General features: G+C 47.0%; 3 protein-coding genes across 8 annotated transcripts in view; 1 reads left to right on the top strand and 2 right to left on the bottom strand.

The window, feature by feature from the left end:
• Pomt2 (protein O-mannosyltransferase 2) overlaps nt 1-2,274 on the bottom strand; it is a 42,793-nt gene extending 40,519 nt beyond the window's left edge. The window contains exon 1 of one of the 2 annotated variants that reach the window (XM_031357267.1): nt 655-2,274. In XM_031357267.1, the coding sequence (XP_031213127.1) occupies nt 655-1,112 (458 nt within the window). In that variant the 5' untranslated portion in view covers nt 1,113-2,274. The remainder of the gene's footprint in view (nt 1-654) is intronic. The other variant, XM_031357266.1, reaches the window with a different exon arrangement.
• Nucleotides 633-18,393, top strand: Gstz1 (glutathione S-transferase zeta 1). Of its 4 annotated transcripts, none has more exons than XM_031357274.1 (10): nt 633-992; nt 5,342-5,486; nt 5,572-5,623; nt 6,937-7,004; nt 7,725-7,805; nt 8,111-8,236; nt 9,728-9,806; nt 10,294-10,346; nt 11,208-11,257; nt 18,333-18,393. In XM_031357274.1, the coding sequence occupies exons 2-10, from the start codon at nt 5,412-5,414 to the stop codon at nt 18,391-18,393; spliced, it is 645 nt and encodes a 214-aa protein (XP_031213134.1). In that variant the 5' UTR covers nt 633-992; nt 5,342-5,411. The 4 variants fall into 4 exon arrangements, with proteins under 4 accessions (XP_031213134.1, XP_031213131.1, XP_031213132.1 ...); XM_031357271.1 differs by lacking the exon at nt 18,333-18,393 and adding an exon at nt 11,906-12,943 and having other exon boundaries at nt 635-992; XM_031357272.1 differs by lacking the exons at nt 633-992; nt 5,342-5,486; nt 18,333-18,393 and adding exons at nt 1,185-1,325; nt 11,906-12,943.
• Nucleotides 14,557-21,668, bottom strand: part of Tmed8 (transmembrane p24 trafficking protein family member 8) — a 34,437-nt gene continuing 27,325 nt past the window's right edge. For both annotated transcript variants that reach the window (XM_031357269.1, XM_031357270.1), the window contains one exon: nt 14,557-21,010. In XM_031357269.1, coding sequence (XP_031213129.1) covers nt 20,793-21,010 — 218 coding nt within the window. In that variant the 3' untranslated portion in view covers nt 14,557-20,792. The remainder of the gene's footprint in view (nt 21,011-21,668) is intronic.

Consider the following 21,668-nt stretch of genomic DNA (forward strand, 5'->3'; position numbering starts at 1 on the left):
GCCCTGTCAGTGTGTTTGCTTGCTTTTGGGTAAGATCCACTTGTGACACCTTCTACACTAAGTTTCTGCTTGGTGATCTAGAGAAAACATTCCAGCTAAAGATCAAGTAACTCTGTGGGCTTAGGAAATGGAATTTAACCAAGCCTCAAGCCAGCGTCTGTGTCATACAAAGTAAGGCCTAGAAAAATCATTCTCACAGGATAACACCAGATCTGGTGCTCAGAATTTGTGCCGCCATCTCTTGATACCCAAACTATCCTTATTCTATAGGAATTTTTTTTCTTTGAAAATCACGCTTTGGGAAAATTATGTACTATGAATTTACTAATTTCTTAGCAAAGTTCAAAGAACCTCTGAGTATCACCATTTGAAAGCCAGGTAGCCTAGAAGACATGAGAACAACTCTTGCAAACTCCGAGTGCGGGACCCCCACCAGAGCAAACCTATTCTCAGAGATCTGACCGTACCTGAAAGAGTTCCCTACCCCCACCCCCACCCCCCACTCCCCCCAAAAGCGACTGAGTTTCTCCGCCGCCAGGGACTAGTCGCGCCTCCGGTGAATCCCGCCCACTTCGTGCCCTCAGGCCAATCAGAGGGCGGCGTCACTCCCTCTCAGTTGCCATGGTGCCCGCCAAAGTCCTTTCTTCCACTTACCAGATGTGGGCCGGCTGCTCCAGCCGGTGAAAGCGGGTGGCAAAGGACAGCAGCGTCACCACAGCCAGCGTGGCCCACCACCCTACCGCCTGGAAGCGCCGCGAGCTCCAAGCAGGCCGTTTAAGTCTCCGTGCTGCAGCCTCGGGGATCACGTCTCGGCTCACGGCTCTGGCAGCCTGCGGCACACAGCGGCCCCTACGGGGACGCAGCTCCGAGCCCGCTAAGCCACCGCCTATGGCCGGCGGCATCCTCCCCTTCCTAAGGATCACCCTTCGGGCCGGAGGCACGCCGGGTCTTGTCCGCTGCCCCGTCAAGGAGTCATAAGAGGGCGTCTCGAGGTGCCATGGGATTTGTAGTTCCCTCCGTTTGCCGCGGAGCGCCGGGCCCCGGGCTCTGGGCGGGGCGGAAAGTGTGGTGGCCGCCCGGGCGGCTAAGAGGCGGCCTGAGGCGTAGAACATTGCGGGAGGCGGAGGGAAGCCAAGGACAGAGACTCGGGACGGCTCCTGAACTACAACTCCCAGCAGCTCAGGGGGCGGGGGCGGGGCCAGCCCGAAGGAGGGAGGCCATCTAGTCCAACCTTCGCTCTCTGGATCCCGCTAGGCCTTAGTCATCTTCTTATCCCGAGAGCGGACTTTCTTGGCTAGCCGACGGGCGAGATGCAAGCCGGGAAGGTCTGTGCCTCGCGTCCGGGGATGAGGGTCGCTCCTGAGAAACGCGGAGAAGATCTGGGGGGAGTGGGGCGGGGCTGAGAGAGCGCCTCTCCGCGTGGCTCCACAACGACTCCCGGCGTGCACTGCGGCGCGCTCGGTCACTCTACACCTGCGCGTTGGCCGCTCAACCTTACGGTGTCGGTAGATATGGTGTCGGTAGATGAAGGCTAAACTTTGAAGGCCAAGCTGCACAGCTTTTGAGGGGCGTCTAATAGCGCTCTTCCCTGCTGCGGGTAGACAGACCTCTTCAAACACGGGTCCCTTCTTTGCAGTTCCGCGGCGTCCCGCATGTGTCTCTCAGGGGACCTGTTGGTCCAGGCATGCCCCAAAGGCAAGCGAAAGATGTGACAATTTAACGACGTGAATAATCACTTGTAGTATCTGCTCAGGTTTTTAATTTTGTCGGTTTGGCTCTAAGAAACAGTCTTGCTGTGCAGCTCAACCTGACTTTGAACTTTGACTCTCCTGCCCTCGCCTTCAAGTGCTGGGATTCCAGGCCGCGGCATACGGAGCCTCCAGGGTTTAAGTCGAACTTCTTTAGCCCATCCTAGAGCCTCTTGTATTTAAGCCATAGGTGGAATGGAGCTGCGAATGTGTTTTATAAGGGACTTATAACTGAGTCTCTTATGGAAGGCCCTTATGTAGGAAGGTGGCACATTAGATGCAAAGGACATTGCATCAGGTTAATATAGATTTTCCACATACAGATGTGATTTTCAGGATTTTAATCTTGTAAGAGACGGTATAAAAACAGGTAGGGGTGTATGCAACTCTGAAGTAGATCCTAGCATGGGCCGACCTCTCCTACAACGGAAAAACTGCAAATTCAAAGTTGGCAGAATGCATATTTGAGTTGGAAGCACAATCCTTCCAGGTGTGCTAATTAAACAGACATTCTACTTGCTATTAAAATGTAGCTGTTCAAGCGCAAAAATCACCGGGTGGTTTGCTGTTAGTGCTTAGCTGTGGTTTCTCTTCCCATGCATCTAAAGGCACATAGGAGACAAGCCTCCAGACACCGTGCAGAGAGAATTTCTAGGTTAGGATTGTCTTTATCAGGTTAACTGAAGTGAGAGAGTGACACCATTCCCTGGGTTGGGTCTGGCTAGGCCTAGGAAAGGGGGAAGTCAGCGGAGCACCAACACACATGCATTGTTCATGCTGTGGATGCAATCAGCGTTACCTATGAGCTATTTCCCTCCAGTCCCACTCCCAGTGATGGACTACATCTTGAATTTATAAGCCAAAATAAACCACTCTTCTTTAGACTGCCTTTGTTGGAGCATTTTATCATAGCAACAGGAAAAGAAACTAAGATGATATATAAGAAAAAAAAAAACATAATAGGTGCAGGGTTTGGGTAACACATGGTTTCAGGCCTCCACTAGAGGTTTCTGAAGACATAACCTGAAGTATAAGACTATAATGTATAGTTACCACTAAATAAGAACAGAAGTTACCTAAGACTCCATTTCCTACTGAAGGGCCATAGGGAAGGTAGGAGCAGTTAGCATGACTCTGGGCACCCTTGTACAGCCAGGTGTGTAACACATATCACATAAGGCATTCTAGAACTCCAGTGATCATGTTCGCCACTCCCTCAAGGTCAGTGTCTCTAAGCACTCTGGACCCAGCACTCCCCTGGCCTTCCTAGATAAAGAGATACAGCTCCAAATAAAATCCACTGTGGTCTCCCAGTCCACCAGGGACATTGGCTACGTCACCTGTCCTCTAGCCATGCCCATCTTGCCTTTCCCCACACAAGATGCTTACAAGGCACAGGTGCTGGGCTTGGGATCCACCCTGAGAGAACCTGGGCCCTACTTGTTGCCTTGCTCTAATGGTCTACTGTCTTGGTGATGCTGGGATAGGGAAACTGCTTCACATAGTATCTTGGTCTGAGGAGACGACAAAAGGAGGGGGGGGGACTTAGATGAAATGACTATAGTCCAGGGAGTTGTAGGTGATCTGAGTGTTGATTTCTGTCTCATATTTGTGGATATTGTCTGTAGGAAGGTCCATGAGTGCTTATTGCCTGTTCCTGAGCCCTACTGTGAAATGGCTAACCAGGAAGCACTCGAGAAATTGACTTCCAGTCCCTTTAACCTTAGATCACACAATTCTAGGGGTCCAAATGTAACAAAATTCATGGCAGATCAGGAGGCACGCTCAGCCTAAAGGGGGCCATTGATCTGTTCCAATCATTTGTTACTATTTAAGAGGCTAACTCCACAGTCTCCTGAAGTTTTAAAGGGGGGAGGGGCAGGCAAGATTTGTGTGTGAAATATCCTGGATTCAATTCCCAGCACCCATATGGCCGCTCACAACCATCTAGTTAATTTATTAATTAATTAATTAATTAATTTATTTATTTATTTATTTATTGGTTTTTCGAGACAGGGTTTCTCTGTAGCCCTGGCTGTCCTGGAACTCACTCTGTACACCAGGCTGGCCTCGAACTCAGAAATCCGCCTGCCTCTGTCTCCCAAGTGCTGGGATCAAAGGCGTGGGCCACCACCACCTGGCTAGTTAATTTTTTTAAATGATGAAACTATTTTCAAAGCTCTGGCTTTGTTATTTTATTTATGTGTATGTATTGTGTCTGCATGTAGCTATGTGAAGGTGAGTGCTGGCGCCCATGGAGACTCAGCATCGACTCTTGGAGCTGGGATTACAGGCAGTTGTGAGCTGCCTGATGTGGGTGCTGAGAACCAAACTCAACTCCTGGAAGAGCAGCCAGCACTCCTAACCATTGAGCCATCTCTCTAGCCCCATAAAAATAAACCTAAAAAACAGAAACACTCACAGAAGGGTGCACTAGAGACTGTTGGGTTTCCCCCAGTTTTTCCAGCCCACTATCACCAAGGTGTAGCTAACTGCTATGGCCCAGCCTGGAAAAAGACCAAAATTCAAAATTTGAAGTATAGTTCCCCCCGCTTTTTTTCCCCAAAGATTTGTTTATTATATGTAAATACACTGTCGCTGTCTTGAGACACACCAGAAGAGGGCATCAGATCTCGTTACAGATGGTTGTGAGCAACCATGTGGTTGCTGGGATTTGAACTCAGGACCTTCAGAAGAGCAGTCAGCTCTAAACCGCTGAGTCATCTCTCCAGCACTGAAGTACAGTTTCTAAACCAAATGCATATCACTTTCTCTTCATTATAAAGTCGAAAAGTTGTTAAGTAGAATACTGGTAAATCAGAGACCACTGGTATTATGAAATCCAGACGGGACGCTTGGGAACCTCCAGCTGGTAGCCTCCCTTTTGTGACAAGTGGGCATACGTACCATTCATTTTTATGAGGCCATCTGAGAAGGGGGAGCTTCAAGGTGAGGGACACCAAGGCATCAATAAATAAGAAGCCCCATCTCAAGCCGGGCGGTGGTGGTGCACGCCTTTAATCCCAGCACTCGGGAGGCAGAGGCAGGTGGATTTCTGAGTTCGAGGCCAGGCTGGTCTACAGAGTGAGTTCCAGGACAGTCAGGACTACACAGAGAAACCCTGTCTCGAGAAAGAAAGAAAAAAAGGAAAACAAAAAAAAAAAGCCCCATCTCTCTGCCAGGGGGAAAAGGAACTCTGCCATCATTTTAGAGCAGCCTTTTGTTTTATAAACAAAGGAGCTGGAGACCAAGAGAAGGCAGGAATTTGTCTCTGGTCACACAAGGCTGCTGCTTCCTGTCCCAGGTCTGGACTCTGAGCCTGTCTGCTCTGAGCCCATTTCACCACATACTTTACCTCAAAGCCAGGCTACACTGTTTGCCCCAGTGCCACGAGTTGAAAAAGATTCCCTTTCTGACCAGAGTCCAGGATCCTCTGGTGTCTGCCTAGCTTGCTTTCCTATTGGCTCCTGAGACCCACCTTTGGGTTCCGCCCCCTGCCTCACAGCTCTGTGAGAAGTGACTTTCCTTGGGGAGCTACTGCACTATGGCTGACAAGGTAAGGCTGACCCTTGAAAGCTGCTTCCTCTTGACAGGCCCTCGATCCTCAGGAACTCAGCAGCCAGCGAGGGCAGCGAGGGCCCAAGACAGGCCTGAGTTGCTAAGATGAAAGCTGGAGGAGGAAGGAGGGCCGGTGCCAAGGGAAGAAACTGGTGCTTAGAGCCTTTTGCCTGTGAGCTGGTCGGTACCTGCTTCCAACAAGGGGGGGCCTACAGATGGAATCCTGCTAAGCCTAATATTCACCCCCATCCTCCTCTCTCCACAGCCCGTCCTCTACTCCTATTTCCGAAGCTCCTGTTCATGGAGAGTTCGAATTGGTAAGAGCTCAGCTTCTGGAGGAGGGGTTGGGGGTGGGGTGGGGCAGAGGACTTCATATCCCCATCCTGTCCCATCACGTCCTCCAGCAACCAGCATCCCTGTTCCGGAGCCTCCATCTATGAATGTCACTTCCAGCCAGAAAGTCCGACAGGAAGACCGTGGGAGTGGGAGGAAGTGGGGTTGTTTTTCACCTTGGGGCTGTCACACTGCACTTGAAAAGCCCTTAGCAACCATGCCTAGACCAGGTTCACAAAATCCAGAGGTCCCTGGTAACCAGCAAGGGAGCAGCTGGCCTCCCTCTGCTCTTATCTTCCTTGATCTGGCTAATCAAACAGCTGTTTGGAGTTCACCACGGAGATTTCAGGAGAGAGGAAACTCGAGCCCTCTGCTTGAGTCCAGGTCTGACTCTTCGCTTCTCCAGTGAGCACAACTGTTGGCAAAGGCTACCCTCATAGCAGTGCGCACCAAAGGAGTCTGTGCCCAGTACTTTTGTGTGTGTGACTCCCCACCTCAGCGATCACAGGAGGTGGGGGACTGTTAGTGTCCCCATTGTACAAACGAGACAACTAAGGCACAGGAAGGTTAAGTAATTTGCCCTTGATTGTGCAGCTAAGAGGAAAACCTGCAGTTTGAACCATGCTCAAGTCAATAGTCATTTGATTTGGTTTGATCCTGGCAATTGAACACAGCCTTGGAAGTGCTAAACTCATGTCCTCCCACTAAGCTACACCCCTAGCCAGTTCCCACACTTTCAACTACTGTACGGTGCTGCTTGTCAGATTGGGGAAACTGAGGAAAAGAAACTCTTTTAAGTTACATGATCGAGGCCATACCCCTACCAATTGAATATGGTAGGATTTTAATCCAAGCAGCTTGTCCCCAGTCTTGCTCTAATTGCAGAACTGTCATCAGTGACTGTCACCTACCTCACAGTCCTTTCGTGGGTCCCAAAGGCTCTTCCTTAACTGACCCAAAGTCAAAACTCTATGGATACATGCTTTGGCGCCTCCCAGCCTAAACCTTACTCCACTGTGGAGCTGCCCAGCAGAGAGGAGGCTCCTGGGGTCACCCTGGGAGGGCTGTCCACTGTGGAGCTGCCCAGCAGAGAGGAGGCTCCTGGGGTCACCCTGGGAGGGCTGTCCACTGTGGAGCTGCCCAGCAGAGAGGAGGCTCCTGGGGTCACCCTGGGAGGGCTGTCCACTGTGGAGCTGCCCAGCAGAGAGGAGGCTCCTGGGGTCACCCTCGGAGGGCTGTCTCTGAGAGGAGAGTCTAGCCAGAAGGCATTCCATAACCCTACTCTGGTCTCTCCTAGCTCTGGCGTTAAAAGGCATTGACTATGAGACAGTGCCCATCAACCTCATAAAGGATGGCGGGCAACAGGTAAGGAGGCCGTCCCAGGCCCACAGCATGAGGTCTGGACCTTGAAGGGGCATCAGATGGAGGACTAGCTGTCACCTAGAGGGAAAACTGGATTTCATGGTTCCTGTGACTGGGAGGCTGCAGCTGGCTCTCCTGAGCAGCAACAGTAGGGTGGGAAGGGCTCAGTGCCTGACTTTTTGAGGGTAGGTGGTGATGAGGCCTTTCCCTGTATTAGACTCTCTCAGTGGATGAGTGAGGTAGGAGCTGACCTGGTGACCACATTGAAGAGTACGGGGAAAACCATAAAGCCAGACCACTGGGGTAAAGCTTGCACCTTATGAATCTAGGATACTGCATGGATTCCTTAGAAGTTATCTTGGTTTGTTTGTTTTGTTGTTGATGTTTGGTTTTTGTTGTTTGTTTGTTGTTTGGTTTGGGTTTTTTTTTTCTTTTTTTGGTTTTTCAAGACAGGGTTTCTCTGTATAGCCCTGGCTGTCCTGGAACTCACTCTGTAGACCAGGCTGGCCTCAAACTCAGAAATCCTCCTGACTCTACCTCCCAAGTGCTGGGATTAATGTGTGTGCCACCACTGCCCGGCTAGTTATCTTGGTTTTAGGAACCAAGTTCTCCAAGGACAAGAAATATGGATCAGTGCTAGGTCTACAGTTTTCCTACTTGCTTATTTCTGCGTTCAGCCACTCAAGCTAGGCCACCCAGTTTACCACAGCCTTGTCTCCACAGTTCTCTGAGGAATTTCAGATCCTGAACCCCATGAAGCAAGTGCCAGCGCTGAAGATTGATGGAATCACCATTGGCCAGTCAGTGAGTAGAGGGCTTGGGGGTGGCAGAGTTGTGAATGAGGGGACCTGACATCTCTTCCTAACCTACAAGTGACCAAGCATAATAGGGATCATTAAGTATATAGTAGAGGGGAGGAGAGAGAAGGTTGAGCACATGGGGACCCAAGTCCAGCAAGGTCCCCAAAGGACCTTTAGAGTGCTCCAGTTGAGGAGGGTGAGGGAAGAGAGCAGTGGTGCCATTCATTGCAAAAAGGGAGTCTGCTGGCCTCTCCCCTCTGGTCCAGGTATCCCAAGCCTTCTCCCTGCCTCAATGTTCCCTCTGAACAGCTGGCCATCATGGAGTACCTGGAAGAGACTCGGCCTATCCCACGGCTCCTTCCTCAGGACCCACAGAAAAGAGCCATCGTGCGCATGATTTCTGACCTCATCGCTAGCGGCATCCAGCCCCTTCAGGTAAGGCACTGTTCCACTGGCACCCTGTACATCTCTCAGGCAGCCCTTCCTTCATACCCACAATGATGAGCCACAGGGAGGTGTTCGGCTGTGGATGGGGGAAGCATGGAAACAAAGAAAAACTCCCAGGGGCCTTGACATAGACAAATGGCAGGAAGGGGCAAGGATCCCAGAAGTCTTCCATCAGCATGGGTTTCTAACTCCGCTCCTAAGCCTAGGAGCATAGAGATGTTTGAGGCAAGGAAAGGGGTGGGTAGTAGGTGTAGGTCCTGCCTCCAACTTGGGCAGCTCCTGTTCATGTGCTCCATAGCACACATGCAGGTAGGCCTACACTAGGTAGGCCTTGCTTTACCATACTTCACTTTACTATGCTTCACAGATAATTGTGTTTTAGGTTTCTCTTGGGTCTCTTACAGGTTGTAAAGGTAATGGCAGCCCTTCATTGGGCAGGTCTATTGGTGTCTTTTTTTCCCTAGTGATTTCTCATCATAGTATATTTTAGTAATAAATTATTTTAAAATTAAGATACATACACTTTCAGACACAGTGGCTCAGTACACCAGCAGAACTTTTCATAACACTGAGAAGCAAAGAAAGTCAACTGCTTTATTACCAAATCTGCTCTTTTCCCTAGTCTACACTTAACCTCCTATCTCCACAGTATGCCAATACTAGGATTCTTGTAAATTTGCTTTGTTTTTATAAAGTAAGTTTTCATCTGTGACATAGAAAGGCAAGTATTAAAATCATTCATCTGTGCCAACTTCTCCTTTGTAAGTCAATGCTCTAAAAGGGAGCAATGACTTTGGAGGGTGACAAAGCTAAGCAGTATCAGAGCAAGGACCAAGCTCAGCCTGTACACTTGTGCCCCAACTCCTGCATCACCTCACCTTTCAGTTTTTAACAATAGGGACTGCACCTTAGTCTTTATCTCTAGAAGCCAGTCCAACACACCTGGCTTGCCCCCAGTCCACATATCATACAGCTTCTCTTTTCAAGACACCAAGTAAGGGAGAAGTATTGAGAGAAATAAACCTTGTTTTGTGCCTATCTCTGTCAGTCATGCCAGCATCCTATGAACCGATTTTTTTTTTTTTGGTTTTTTGGTTTTTCAAGATAGGGTTTCTCTGTGTAGCTCTGGCTGTCCTGGAACTCACTCTGTAGACCAGGCTGGCCTCGAACTCAAAAATCCTCCTACCTCTGCCTCCCGAGTGCTGGGATTAAAGGCGTGCGCCACCACCGCCCAGCATGGACTGATTCTTGCTTATTACTACAAAATTCACATGGCTTTCAGAATACTTAGGATCACTGGGGAAGCCTAAGAAGGTGGGTACTTCCACCCTTAGAGCCCTGATGGAAGGGCCCATATGGTCCAGAGGGGAGCGGAACAGGTAATCAGCTAGAGCAGAGGGACACTGAGCTTCCCTGCAGAGCCTTGTCAGGCTGGCTTCCAGTGCAATGACAGATATTTTTCTCTCTTGAGCTGTGCAGAATCTGTCTGTCCTGAAGCAAGTGGGACAGGAGAATCAGATGCCTTGGGCCCAAAAAGCTATTACTTCCGGCTTTAATGGTGAGTCATTACTCTTATGAGATGCCCCAATGTGACCTCTTAGAGAACTGACCCTCACACAGAGCTCTAGGCATCTTCCCAGGCTGCTTTGATCTTGACAGTAGAATGGAGAAGAGGACTGTGGACAGGCAGGTGGTGGGCTGGACAGGTGCTCAAGCATGGTCGAGCTCCAGAGCTTCCATAAACCCCACACCTAGAGGCTACAGTCCACAGAGTTGGTTGACAGCCCATTGAGTACTCCAATCATGGGTGCCAGGCTTCAGAATATGAGGCTGTCTGTGAGAGCTGTTGCCTTGGCCAACTGCATGCCTTGTCTATTCTGAGATTAGACAAGAGAAGCCATGAGGAACATTCTTCTTAGTCCTGGCTGCCATAGTCCCTACACCAGACTCTGCCCAATGCCCCAGCCTAGCTCTTCACCGTCTGCCTGTGGAAGCCAGGCCCTGCAAAGGCTGATGTAAATGTTATCCATGTGGCCTCCCCACAGCTCTGGAGAAGATTCTGCAGAGCACAGCAGGGAAGTACTGCGTAGGAGATGAGGTAAGTGTCCCCAGCCCTGCCCCCTATGGCCTTTGTACTGACCCCAGGCCATCATTTGTCATTTGTCCCACATAGACCCAGTTGACTCCTTATCCAAGGAGATACCTGGGGCTATTCCCCCACCTCCACCCCCACCCCCATCTAAACCTCTGCTCTGAGCAGTCAGTTTGTGGAAATGCCTCAGCTCACTCCTACACTACCTCTAGAGCAGCAGTTCCTAACCTGTGTGGGTTGTGACCCCTTTAACAAGGGTCACATATCCAATATCTTGCATATCAGATTTACATTATAATTCATAACAGTAGCAAAATTACAGTAATGAATTAGTGATGAAATGATATTATGGTTGGGGGTTGAACTACTGCAGTAGAGGTAGTGTGAGATGTCCAGGCCAGAAGAACACACTTGTGACGCAGTGAAGTAGTCCAGGCATCAGCAGAAGGGTTAGACTATCTCTTCCTTCCCAACCCAGAGATTCGAGGATTATGGAGTCCTTGATGCCTATAGAATAAGGTCTTGGGCCTGTGGTAGTCTGGTTCTATGGTCCATTATCTATCAGGAGTCCTCATTAAGTGCCTAGTCGTAGTGGCTTCAACAAGCACAGTGATAGCCTCTAAGGCAGTTAGGCCTTCTCTGGTTAGTTGTCAGGGAAACTAGAACATGACATGGGAGAAATGCTACAGCTCTGGTTGACAGGAACAGGCAGTTCCAGAGGAGACAGTGAGGGGCTGCTAGGGATGGTGGGAAAAGCACACAGGAAGTTGTATTGGCAGCCCTGGCACAGTCAACAGCAGGTACAGCCAGCCTTGCCAGTGAGTCTAGGTGATAATCCTTGTGCAAACTCCCTTGACCTTCCTATAGGTGTCCATGGCCGATGTGTGCTTAGTGCCCCAAGTGGCAAATGCTGAAAGGTAAGAAAGCTCTGCCATTCTCCTTCACGTTCTTGCTCCAGTCAGGGCCTCCCATCTACTACTGAGATAACATCTCGTGTGAACCCTTCTTTAGCTGCCAAAGAGCCACTGTACCAGGCCATATCAGCTGCCCTGGCTTAGCACAGACATAGCAGAAGAAATCACTGAAGTACCCCTACCAGGTGACCCCGTATAGACAGCCATTGCTCCTTAGAGGAGGTAGCTTATCTAAGGGAACCACTCCCAAGAACACTGCTGTACCCAAATGTGGAGTGTCTGCTAGGAAGTGAGCTCTGTGATGCCCTTCCATTAGCCTGCCAGAAGGCATCACGCTTGCTCTTTAGAATATGGGCACGTATGGTGCATTCCTTCCCCTAAGAAGCTAGTAAAGTGGGTGATGGGTCCGTCTACACAAATGCCTGACACCAGAATTCAGAGCAGTCATTCTTAGAGAAGGTATATGATATTAGATGATACCACGCCAGACCTACCCAGAGCACCCCAGTGAATGAGGCTCCCCATGTGGCGGGGCTGCTTTCTGTCCTTGTACTGCAGCCCCTGAACCTCATCCAGAATTGCCTCTACTTTCCAAGCTGCCCACAGCAGTGTCCCTGAAAGCCTTGGCTTACGAATGTTTCTCTGCCACAGGTTCAAGGTGGACCTAAGCCCCTACCCTACCATCAGTCACATCAACAAGGCGCTGCTGGCCTTAGAGGTTTTCCAAGTGACTCACCCCTGTCGACAGCCAGATACACCTGCCGAGCTGAGGACTTAGCTACCAAACCATGCCCCATTGGTACAGAGAAGGGAGTAGGGCCTAGATGCTGGGTGTTTCTACTGCTGTGAAGAGACACCATGACCATGGCAATTCTTAAAAAGAAAAACATTTAATTGGGGCTGGCTTACAGTTTCAGAGATTCAGTCCATTATCATCATGGTAGAAAGCAAGGCAGCATGTAGGCAGACATGGTGCTGGAGAGGTAACAGAGAATTCGCATCTGGATCCAAAGGCAGCAAGAAAAGTGACACTGGGCTTGGTGTGAGCAATCTGAAACCTCAAAGCCCACCCCCAGTGACACACTTCCTCCAAGAAGGCCACACCTCCTATTAGTGCCACTCCCTGTGTGTCTATGGGGACCATTTTTATTCAAACCAGAACAGGCCCAAAAATGAGTGCATTGTAGCAAAGGACTTGAACTTTAGTTCTTTCCTCAGGAAGCAGCAGATTCATGGAGTCCAGGATATTTCTTCCAGGTCCCAGTATTAGAGTTTTCTCTAGAAAAATGAAGCCAGTTGGATTTATCTTCCTTCTGCTTGCACTGTAGTCCCTACAGTCTGCCTTAATCCTCTTATTTGTCATGTCTTAAGAGGGGGTAGGCAGAGACATGACCTGCTCTAACGGCTAATGTTAATTGTCAACTTGAAATAAAGCTAGAATCACCAGGAAAAAGGGCCTTTATAAATGTCTGTGGGGTTATATTGGTACTGTTGAGGTGGGAAGACTCACCCACCATGGGTAGTACCATTCTCTAGGCCGAGGATCCTGGGGCCCAGAAGAATAGAGAAAGAGTGGAGCAACCACCATCTGTGCATTATGATCAGCTACTCACGCAGATGCCTTGACTTCCCTGCCATTATGGACTGTAACCTGAAACTATGAGCTAAAATAAACCTTCTCTCCTTTAAGTGGCTTTTGTCATGGACATTTTATCACAGCAACAGAGAAAAACCAAGACAATTGCTATCTGTCATGGGGCAGCCATGAAGATGACATGAGGATGCAAGTTAAAAATGCCTGGCAAAGCCAGGTGATCATAGCTCACATCTTTAATAACAGCACTTGGGATGCTGAGACAGGCAGATCTCTGGGAGTTCAAGGCCAGCCTGGTCTACAGAGTGAGTTCTAGAACAGCCAAAGTTACATATAAAGAAACTCTACCTCAAAAAAAACAAAAAACAAACAAAACAAGACTGGCAGATTTACCAAAGTGTGAGAGAGAAGTCTGAATTCCTTCATTTCATTTCTTATTGAACCTGCCTCCAGAAAACATTTACAGTGTTTAGTCATTAGTTGAAGGCAGGCCTCCAACTTGTTGAACTAAGACTGAGCTGGGTCTCAGAAGATGAACATTCCCAGTGTCTGGAAACCATGTCTAGACACAGCAAAATAACTCGTTAGCCTTTTTCTCACCTTAGAGTAAGCTTGACTTCTAACACCAAAGGCCAGGATGAGAAATAAGCACAGAGCCTATCTGAGAGAACAAGATCCAGGGAGGGAAGATTTAAGAAGCAGGAAAGCATCTAGTGACCAGCTGAGCTCCCAGAGCTAGGAGCTGCACTGCTGTTCAGTGTCCACACTAGCTCAGAGATGTTTGCTGGTGCTCTCGACCCAGTTACTCATCCTAAGGAGAAGCCGTACTCCTGAACTTAGTCCAGGACTAAGCACATTTAGGAAGTCCACTCATGAATGATGCTGGGAATGGAACTAGCCTGGACAGTGTAGACAACTTGACTATCTCCAGCTTGGACTAGCTAGGCGACATCTCATCATTTGTTACTCCCCATACAGAGTACTCTGTACAGAGTATGTATAGTACTCTGATCAACAGCAGTGCCCTTCTGTTTGCAATAAACCCATCATTGCTATAAACCTAATTTCTCCAAACCTAGCTCCCATTTTGTAATGTTCTGCCACAATTTTATTTTTTTATGTTTTAAAATTTTTATGTGTATGAGTGTTTTGCCTGTATATATGTATGGCCACCATGTGCATGCCTGGTGCCTGAAGAGGTCAGAGGAGGACCTCTTAGAACAGTAATAAAATAGCTTGTGAGCCACTGTGTGGGTACTGGAAGCCAGACCCAGGTGCTCTGCAACCACTGGGACATCTCTCCGACCCCAAAGATTTTACAATTTAATTCTGTGTGGGTGTTTTGATTGCATGTATGTCTGTGTACTATGTGTGGGCAATGCCACTGGAGGCCAGAAGAGAATATCATGTTCTCTGGAACTGGAGTTAGAGATGGTTGTGAGCCACTATGTAGGTGCTGGGAACTGGACCTGGGTAGTTTACAAGAGCAGCAGGTGCTCTTGATGGCTGAGCTATCTTTCTATCCCCTTTGACAGGATTTTACATACAGGCAGGCATTCATCTTAGTCTCAGTTTTTCCTAACTTTTATAATCTTAGATTATGAAAGATTCACAAGGCTTCACTGAATACTCTTCCTCTTAAGCTGAAGAGAAAAGGATGAAGTTTCAAACTGACTTCAGTTGGGCTTATTAAGATAGAACTCAAATATTTTAGGTGCACAGTGAAAAAGTTTATTCATGACAGATTTCAAAACTTGGAAAAGAAGACAAAAAATGCACAAAAGCATCTCACAAAACTGTCACATAATATAAAAACGACAGAACTGAGCTGTTAAAACCATGGCTCAGGATTCATCCGTGTATCACAGCAACACAACACATTCAGTGCCTTGAGGTGAGAAAATATAGTCTGACCGAAGAAAAACCACTCAGTAGAGCAGAAGAACTAAGTAACAATTGGTACCAAGTTCTTAGTGTGGAGACCAGACATGTGGACAGCATTTGTCATGACAGGGAGACATGGAAAACAAATTGACTCAAATGGATGATTAGTTTGGACTTGTTTATATTTTGAAGGAAAAAGACAAGACCGTGTGCTAGTTTCCCTTCAAGGCCTTTGGTAACCTTGGTTGGCATCGGCATATAGCATGAAGCAGTAAGGAAAGCATGTCTTCATGGTTGTCAGCTGCTTAAACATTTACCAAGAAAACACAATCACTTCTAACCACTGATGGATCAGGCAGTGGCTCCAAAGTAGCCCTTTGGATGTATAAGCAAATGGCATAGCGTGGTTTAGGAACTCTCCAAGCACCTCCCTGCCTTCCCATTATCCTCAACCACTTTGCTCTTTAGAATCTATCACTCTGATCACAAAGCATCTGCAAGTGCTTTTGGTTTTTATTACAAGGCATCAAACATTTCTTCTGTGGGTTTCGAAATACTTCCCATGATTAAGGGAACATGGATAGACCAACATTGTGCATCATGGGATTGCTTCTTCCAGACTGGCTTGTTTTTAACAAAACACTTCCCATGATTAAGGGAACATGGATAGACCAACATCGTGCATCACGGGATTGCTTCTTCCAGACTGGCTTGTTCTTTAACAAAGCTAAATGGGAATGACTCAGACTGATTAGATGAAAGCTAATTCACTTACGGAACAATAATCTCAAAACAGGACACAGATGTATTTTTAACATAAAACGTCTTAATAAAATGTACTATTAAGGATATGAGGGAAGGAATTAAGATAATGTTTTCTAGATGAGTCCTGGCCTGAACCTAAGAATGAACAACGACAATAACAAAGAGCCATTAAAGACCAGGCATTTCAACCCTGAGTGTTGAGGAGTTGAGGAGGACCCCTTAAACCCACAGTGAGTTAGGGGCTCATCAGTAAGACTAGACATTATTCAACTCCAAACTTCAGAATCTTCCATGATCCTGTCAGAACTTTAGAAAATATACTGTTCCCATAAACCATTTTACATACACAGTTTTACTTCCAGATAAGCAAAAAAGCTTCCTAATTAAATGACAGGAAACTGAAATTTCATAAAGCAGGGCGTATTTCTCGGTCTCTGGGGTGCCATTTTTATTGTATCTTAAAATGAAGAGCCATGCCAGTAGCCTACATGCTAATAATTAGATCAAGGGTTCAAATCAGGGACCAGGCCTACAACTTCACAGCCAGTGTACTGCCTTTGTACTTAGTTCACAAAGAATGACTATTTGTAAAGGAGCCAGACTATCGATACCCTATCAGGCTTTATGTCATTGATTGTGTTTTCTTAGCTTTGAGACAGTGGTTCAGAGTCTCTGGTTAGTCTTCTTGGTTCAAGGGGGCAATATTACATCTCAGCAGGAACAGTGACTGCAAATCGGCTACAAAGTGCTTACAGTGTTTCACTGCACGTGGGATTACAAGTCTCTCTAATCACATCACCTAGAAAACTTCTTTGGGAATGTCCACAGGTGTTATATAAGTTACACAAAGGACAAGTGACCAGTATCAGATACACGGAAATCCAGAAGTTCTTGCCTGAGTGTTGCCCAAAATGCTACCAGGAACAGAGTGCATGCTTGGGTCATTGGGAATTGGATACCCAACATGTGCCTGGGTTTTGATCCTCATTTTCTACTCCCCAAAGAAGAAGTGTCCAGCTCCCTTGACCACAGGCACACAATGGATACAAGGACTTGCTTTTTACAGACCCTTTAATGAAGTACCTGCATACAGCAAGGACACCAGGTCCCTTCCTTCAGATGAACACTTGATTTTTCAAACAGTGAAGGGTCTGAAGGGAACATGTGATTTCCCCTTTCCCAATGTGTAGACATTCTACACTTCTGGTCATGGAAAAAAAACTAGGGACAGTGGTTAAGTAGATGTTTAGCCTCAGGAGAAACTCTAAATAGAAGCCCTGACAGAGAAAACTGTGTGGTGTGCTCTGTATGGTTTTAACATGTCAATGCTGTCAGGCTAGGGAGGCCTGCTTGTTACCTAAGCACTCACATGACTGCAGGGTTTGTGGTGTTGGACAAATGCATCTTAATTATGCTTTTGAGGACACACTCATAACTGTGGCTTTTGCACCACAAGTGGAACTGACTGACTCTCTCTTCAGCCCCAAAGGATGGAGACAGGAAACCAATCCTCAGGTCAGGGTTACATGTAGCAGAAAAGGCCTACCCCAAAACATCTAGCTGATCCTGCTAGTAGATGGCACAGATGTCTGGAGAGTTCTCCACTGAGCACAAGAAGAACAAGTAAGGCTCTGGCTTACAAAACAGTTCCAGTGAACAAAGTAGCACAAATGCACTAAGTGAATTCCAGGACGGACATGATGGTTTGTTCCCTTTCCCAGCCTCTGTTCTACCCTTTTAAATGGACACCCTTTACTGTCCATTTAAAAGACAGTTCTGAAGCAGCACAAACTTCATTTGTGCCCCCTTCTCTCTGTCCACAAAAAACGTCTTATTTTACATAATTATTAGGGCCACTCAATCCCACACCTTAGAACCATGGGCTCTGACATTAAAGGCAACTTTTTGCAGAGTGGTCTTTAAACATAACTATACAACCACAGACTTTAGGGTTTGGAATTTGCCCATTCCTCACAAAGAAGGAACTCATCAAAATCAAAATGTATATATTATAAACTCCACAATAATATCTAATCCCATGAATATATGACAGTTACAGATTGACTTGTCTGTATTCATATAATGGGACAATATATACTTCTTTAAAAATCCATTTTTCCTAAATACCAAATAAAATATTTTTAAAGTGCATGAATCCATTCATAGGAAAATAACTAAGAATAGTCTACTTTTAAGCTACTACCTAATTCCGTGCGTTATCTGAGGAGTGTGTTTGCATGTGAGCATCCTGAGGATGTGTCAGAAAGCCACAGATGGGAAGGAAGGCTTTCTACACAATTACCTTGACACCGATAGGCAGTTAGAGAGGCTACAGCCAGAAGGGACGGACGTACAGCTAGCTTTCTCAAAGATGGAGGCCCACGTTCATTTTTGTGAAAACCTCTTACGCAGCCCATGTTGGAAAAAGAGATCTGCGGGAGCAGGGCTCTGACAGAGAGCTGACACTGGAGGATGACTGGTCAGAGAAAACTAAATGCTAGAATCTTTGTTTAGAAACTGGCAGTTTGTAATTTAAAAATATATGCGGGATGAAATTATATGCTTTTTGTTTGCTGAAAGTTTTCATAATAAGATGTTGGAAAAATAGCACTTTAGATCTGTCTTTTTAAAAAGCCTGTCTCTTAACAAAGTAGCAAAATTAGACAAATTGAAAAAATTTAAGAACTCAGCCACTCTTGTGAAGAGAATCCTGATCTCTGCTCTCTTAGAACTCCCTTCTTTAACTGCATAGTATTTATTTGTGCTCTGGAGAACAGGGCAAGGGTAAAAGCAGATAATTTATTTCACTGTTTGATTCTTTAAACTTGAAAACAGAGGGACCAAGGAAGTGACACTTCTTACACCCTTCAAGGTATGTGTTCTGTGTTCTCCATAATTACCTGCATTTCAGTAAGTAATACTTTGTCTCTCAAGTTCTCTTATTGCAAAAATTTAGTGCATGAATAGTGAATGCATCATACTATGGACATGTCTTCCTTTAGGTATTTATGTTCATGAGACAAACAAACAAATAACCCTGCGAGGAAAAATCAGTAAGAAGTAACTCTTGCAGAATACCCAGCAAGTGACAGGTACATAGAGAGGTGAGAAACCCCTCAACTTCCCTGCTATGCACTACAAGAAAACAAGCCTAAGGAAAGACAAGATGGAGCATACCAGGGAAAGCCCAGGGGCCTTGCTACCAGGCTGAGAGCAGGTCAGGAGTCCACAACAAACCGGAAAAGTATGGAGACTGCCACTGACTTGGAAATAGCTCCGAAGAGGTGCTTCTTTGTCTCTTTTGTTTTCTTAAACAGAGAGTATACTCAGTCAGTAAAAGCATGATTCAGCTTCAGCTCAGCCATCCGAGTCCATGGCGAGCCGCTAGTATGTTTCACTGCCCAAACAGTTTACTCATTTCTTAGAAGGCGTATAGACTTTTGCCAGTATCCCTACAAAGCACATCTACAATGACAAAAGAATGAGATGTGGTGCTGAGTGGCCACTGAGAGGCTATGGCAGGCCATACAGCCCACACTTTGCTTCCAGGTTGACATCCTACAGGATGCATCCTTTGTTCCCGACCACACACCTACTGGCAGGACCCTGCTCTTTGGGTGATCATTCCTGTAGGACAGAGAGGCTTGGTGCAAGGCAACCACACAATAAAGGAATGTACCAACGGAAACATGAAGAGGATGTCAGAGGAGGAAAAGGACTTTGGCATTCCATAATCATGGTGCTCGGTTATCTCTAACTCGCCAGTCAGTTCTTTAACTCGATCTGCGACCATCACACCTTAGAATCCCTCAGTGGGAGCACTGAGATGTACCTAACACAGACTAGGTTGGAGTCCTCCATCTCTGAAGGGGCAGACGTCTCAAAGTATCACAGGGCTGACATGTTGGAATAAACATACATGATCATTTTCCAAGCCCTAAAATCATCTTTAGTGCCATAAAAGAGGTGGCCTTCGTGGCTCAAAGCAGATGGGAAGCCTTATGAGAAGCAGATGGGAGCTGTCTCGAAGGCAATCTGAAATGTACTTTAAAAAACATAAAGTAATAAATAAACCTAATTATTCAAAATTCAGAAGAATGACAGATGACACAGACTGAGAAACACAAGTGCGGATGGCTGCAGAGGCCATGCCACTGTGCCCGCTCCACCTAAGGCCTTAGCACCTGGTGCTCTGTGGCCACCCACTACAATACATACATCCTGCCACTCCAGCTCCTCAGGGGGAACAGACTGTGAGAGGCTGTCTATCGCCTGCAGGCTTTGGTCAAGTAAATGCACACAGTCAGCAGCAACAGCAGAATCCCGTGATTACTTTCCCTAAGGACCATGAACACCAAAAGCTTGCCGCCCTCAGTGTGAAAACACAAACCCAGAGTCACTGCAAACATGACTGGGTTTCACTGATTTGGTTCCAAAGCAAATTTTCTATGTAACACACATGGCCTAAGATGGGGTGAGGGGACTAATATCTGATTTCCAAAAGGGCAGGGTCTGACATAATTCAGTGGTTCCCTTCCACCCTTTCTTCATCAACTGCCAGCACCCCTAGTAAGGGAGATAACTCTGGGGACAGGAAGTGATAGAGGCTGCTTTTCTACTCTTAGGGCACTGACCACAGCTTGCAATTGCTTGGAGGTTCTTACAACATGGCAGAAACACAGACTTGGTAAAGAGAAAGGAGGAAGGGTCTAACCACTAGGAATAGTAATATCCATTCAAGGCAGTGAGGTCTCCCAGCCTGAGCTAGAGACTAAAAATACCCAGCAGGCAGGCAGGAATATGGCAGTGGTGAGAGGCTGGATAGAGCATTCTCCATCCAAAATATTGGGCTCTTTCACAGACAATGTGCTTTTCCCTCTTCTGGCACCTCAAAATGTAAAGATGGCAGGCGCTACTAAGTACACTGGCATAACAGGCTCTGGAGAAGAGTGAGCAGCAACCTGAATGAAGAGCTTTACCAGAGTGAATCAATTTTTTAAAAGACATCTTTCTACTTCATTTTAGGCTTTTGCCTCATAGGGCCTTCTGAGAAGGTTTTTGCTGGAGTCAGAGACAAGAGTGTGAGTCAGGGACCACAGAACAGGAGCAGTACACCACCACCTGCAGAAGCCAAGAAAGGAGAAAAGCTACATGGGGTCAAAAGTCAGGCATGCCAGGCAGGGCACGAGGCTTTAGAGCCCCACACAGAACTTTAGGCTCTTGCTTATACACAAGAGGCACCAGCTGGCAGCCTGCTTCAGCCAGCAAACACAGCCTGCCCTAGCCCAGCATCCTTCAGCTAGTGTAGTAGATATGGAAGTAGAGAGTCTTGTTGCGGAGCAAGGAGTATGAGTTATCAAACTTGAGCAAGTAGATGCCCTCCCCAGGGTAGTCATGGCTGCCAGCTTGCACATCTCGGTGGCTGTCCCGCCGGTACACAGGCATGACCTCCCCATAGCGGCCCCGTAGAGAACTCCTGGAGCCTCTCTCCACATCTCCCACAGGGACGGGTTCTGTAGGAGCAAAAGGACAGAGTTTAGATATGAGTTTATAGACTGAATACATCCTGCCTGAAGGTGAGACAGTGGTTCTTGCACCTTCCCACACGCACTAAGAGAAGTCCATAGATCTTGGTCATCAACATGACTGTGGGATGAAACTGGCATCCAGTAGCCCAGAGTCCAAGAGTCTCAATGAACAGTTAATACCTCCTTTGAGAAACCATGACTCAGCCAGATAACCTTAGATGTGTCTGGCTTCCAACAGGGGAAAGCTACTTAAAAGAGTAAAACCTGGAAATCCTTATAGTACATGAAAGGAGTAGCTAACAGAAAGGAAATACAGATAGACAAATTGTATAATGTAGCCCTAAAACTTCCACTTGGTGGCCTGAAAAGTAGCAGGCAAGATAAAAGGTCCTTGTCATCCCTAAGTACATATGCATTTCCTGGGAGACTTGGAAAGCAGGTGAAGAGACTGATTCATAGGCATCATCAAAGCCAAGGGCTACAACGAAAGCAAGCTTGGAGGTTACTTCTAGATACCTCTCTATTTATGACACCTCGAGTAGACACCTCACAGCTTGGAAGAAAGAAGAGAGAAAGAGGAGGGGGTTCTGTTGGCTTAAGCCACACTGGGTGGCTGAAAGTCAAGAATAAATATTCCAAAACA

The sequence above is a fragment of the Mastomys coucha genome, unplaced genomic scaffold (genome assembly GCF_008632895.1).
Source record: "Mastomys coucha isolate ucsf_1 unplaced genomic scaffold, UCSF_Mcou_1 pScaffold6, whole genome shotgun sequence".
In the NCBI taxonomy this organism is placed as follows: Eukaryota; Metazoa; Chordata; class Mammalia; order Rodentia; family Muridae; genus Mastomys; species Mastomys coucha.

Bases quoted from the DNA above. Each gene is read 5' to 3' on its own strand.
- Gstz1 (XM_031357271.1), top strand. From the start codon at position 5,412: ATGAAAGCTGGAGGAGGAAGGAGGGCCGGTGCCAAGGGAAGAAACTGG. The intron at 5,624-6,936 runs GTAAGAGCTCAG...GGTCTCTCCTAG, and splicing joins TTCATGGAGAGTTCGAATTG to CTCTGGCGTTAAAAGGCATT. The intron at 7,005-7,724 runs GTAAGGAGGCCG...TTGTCTCCACAG, and splicing joins TAAAGGATGGCGGGCAACAG to TTCTCTGAGGAATTTCAGAT.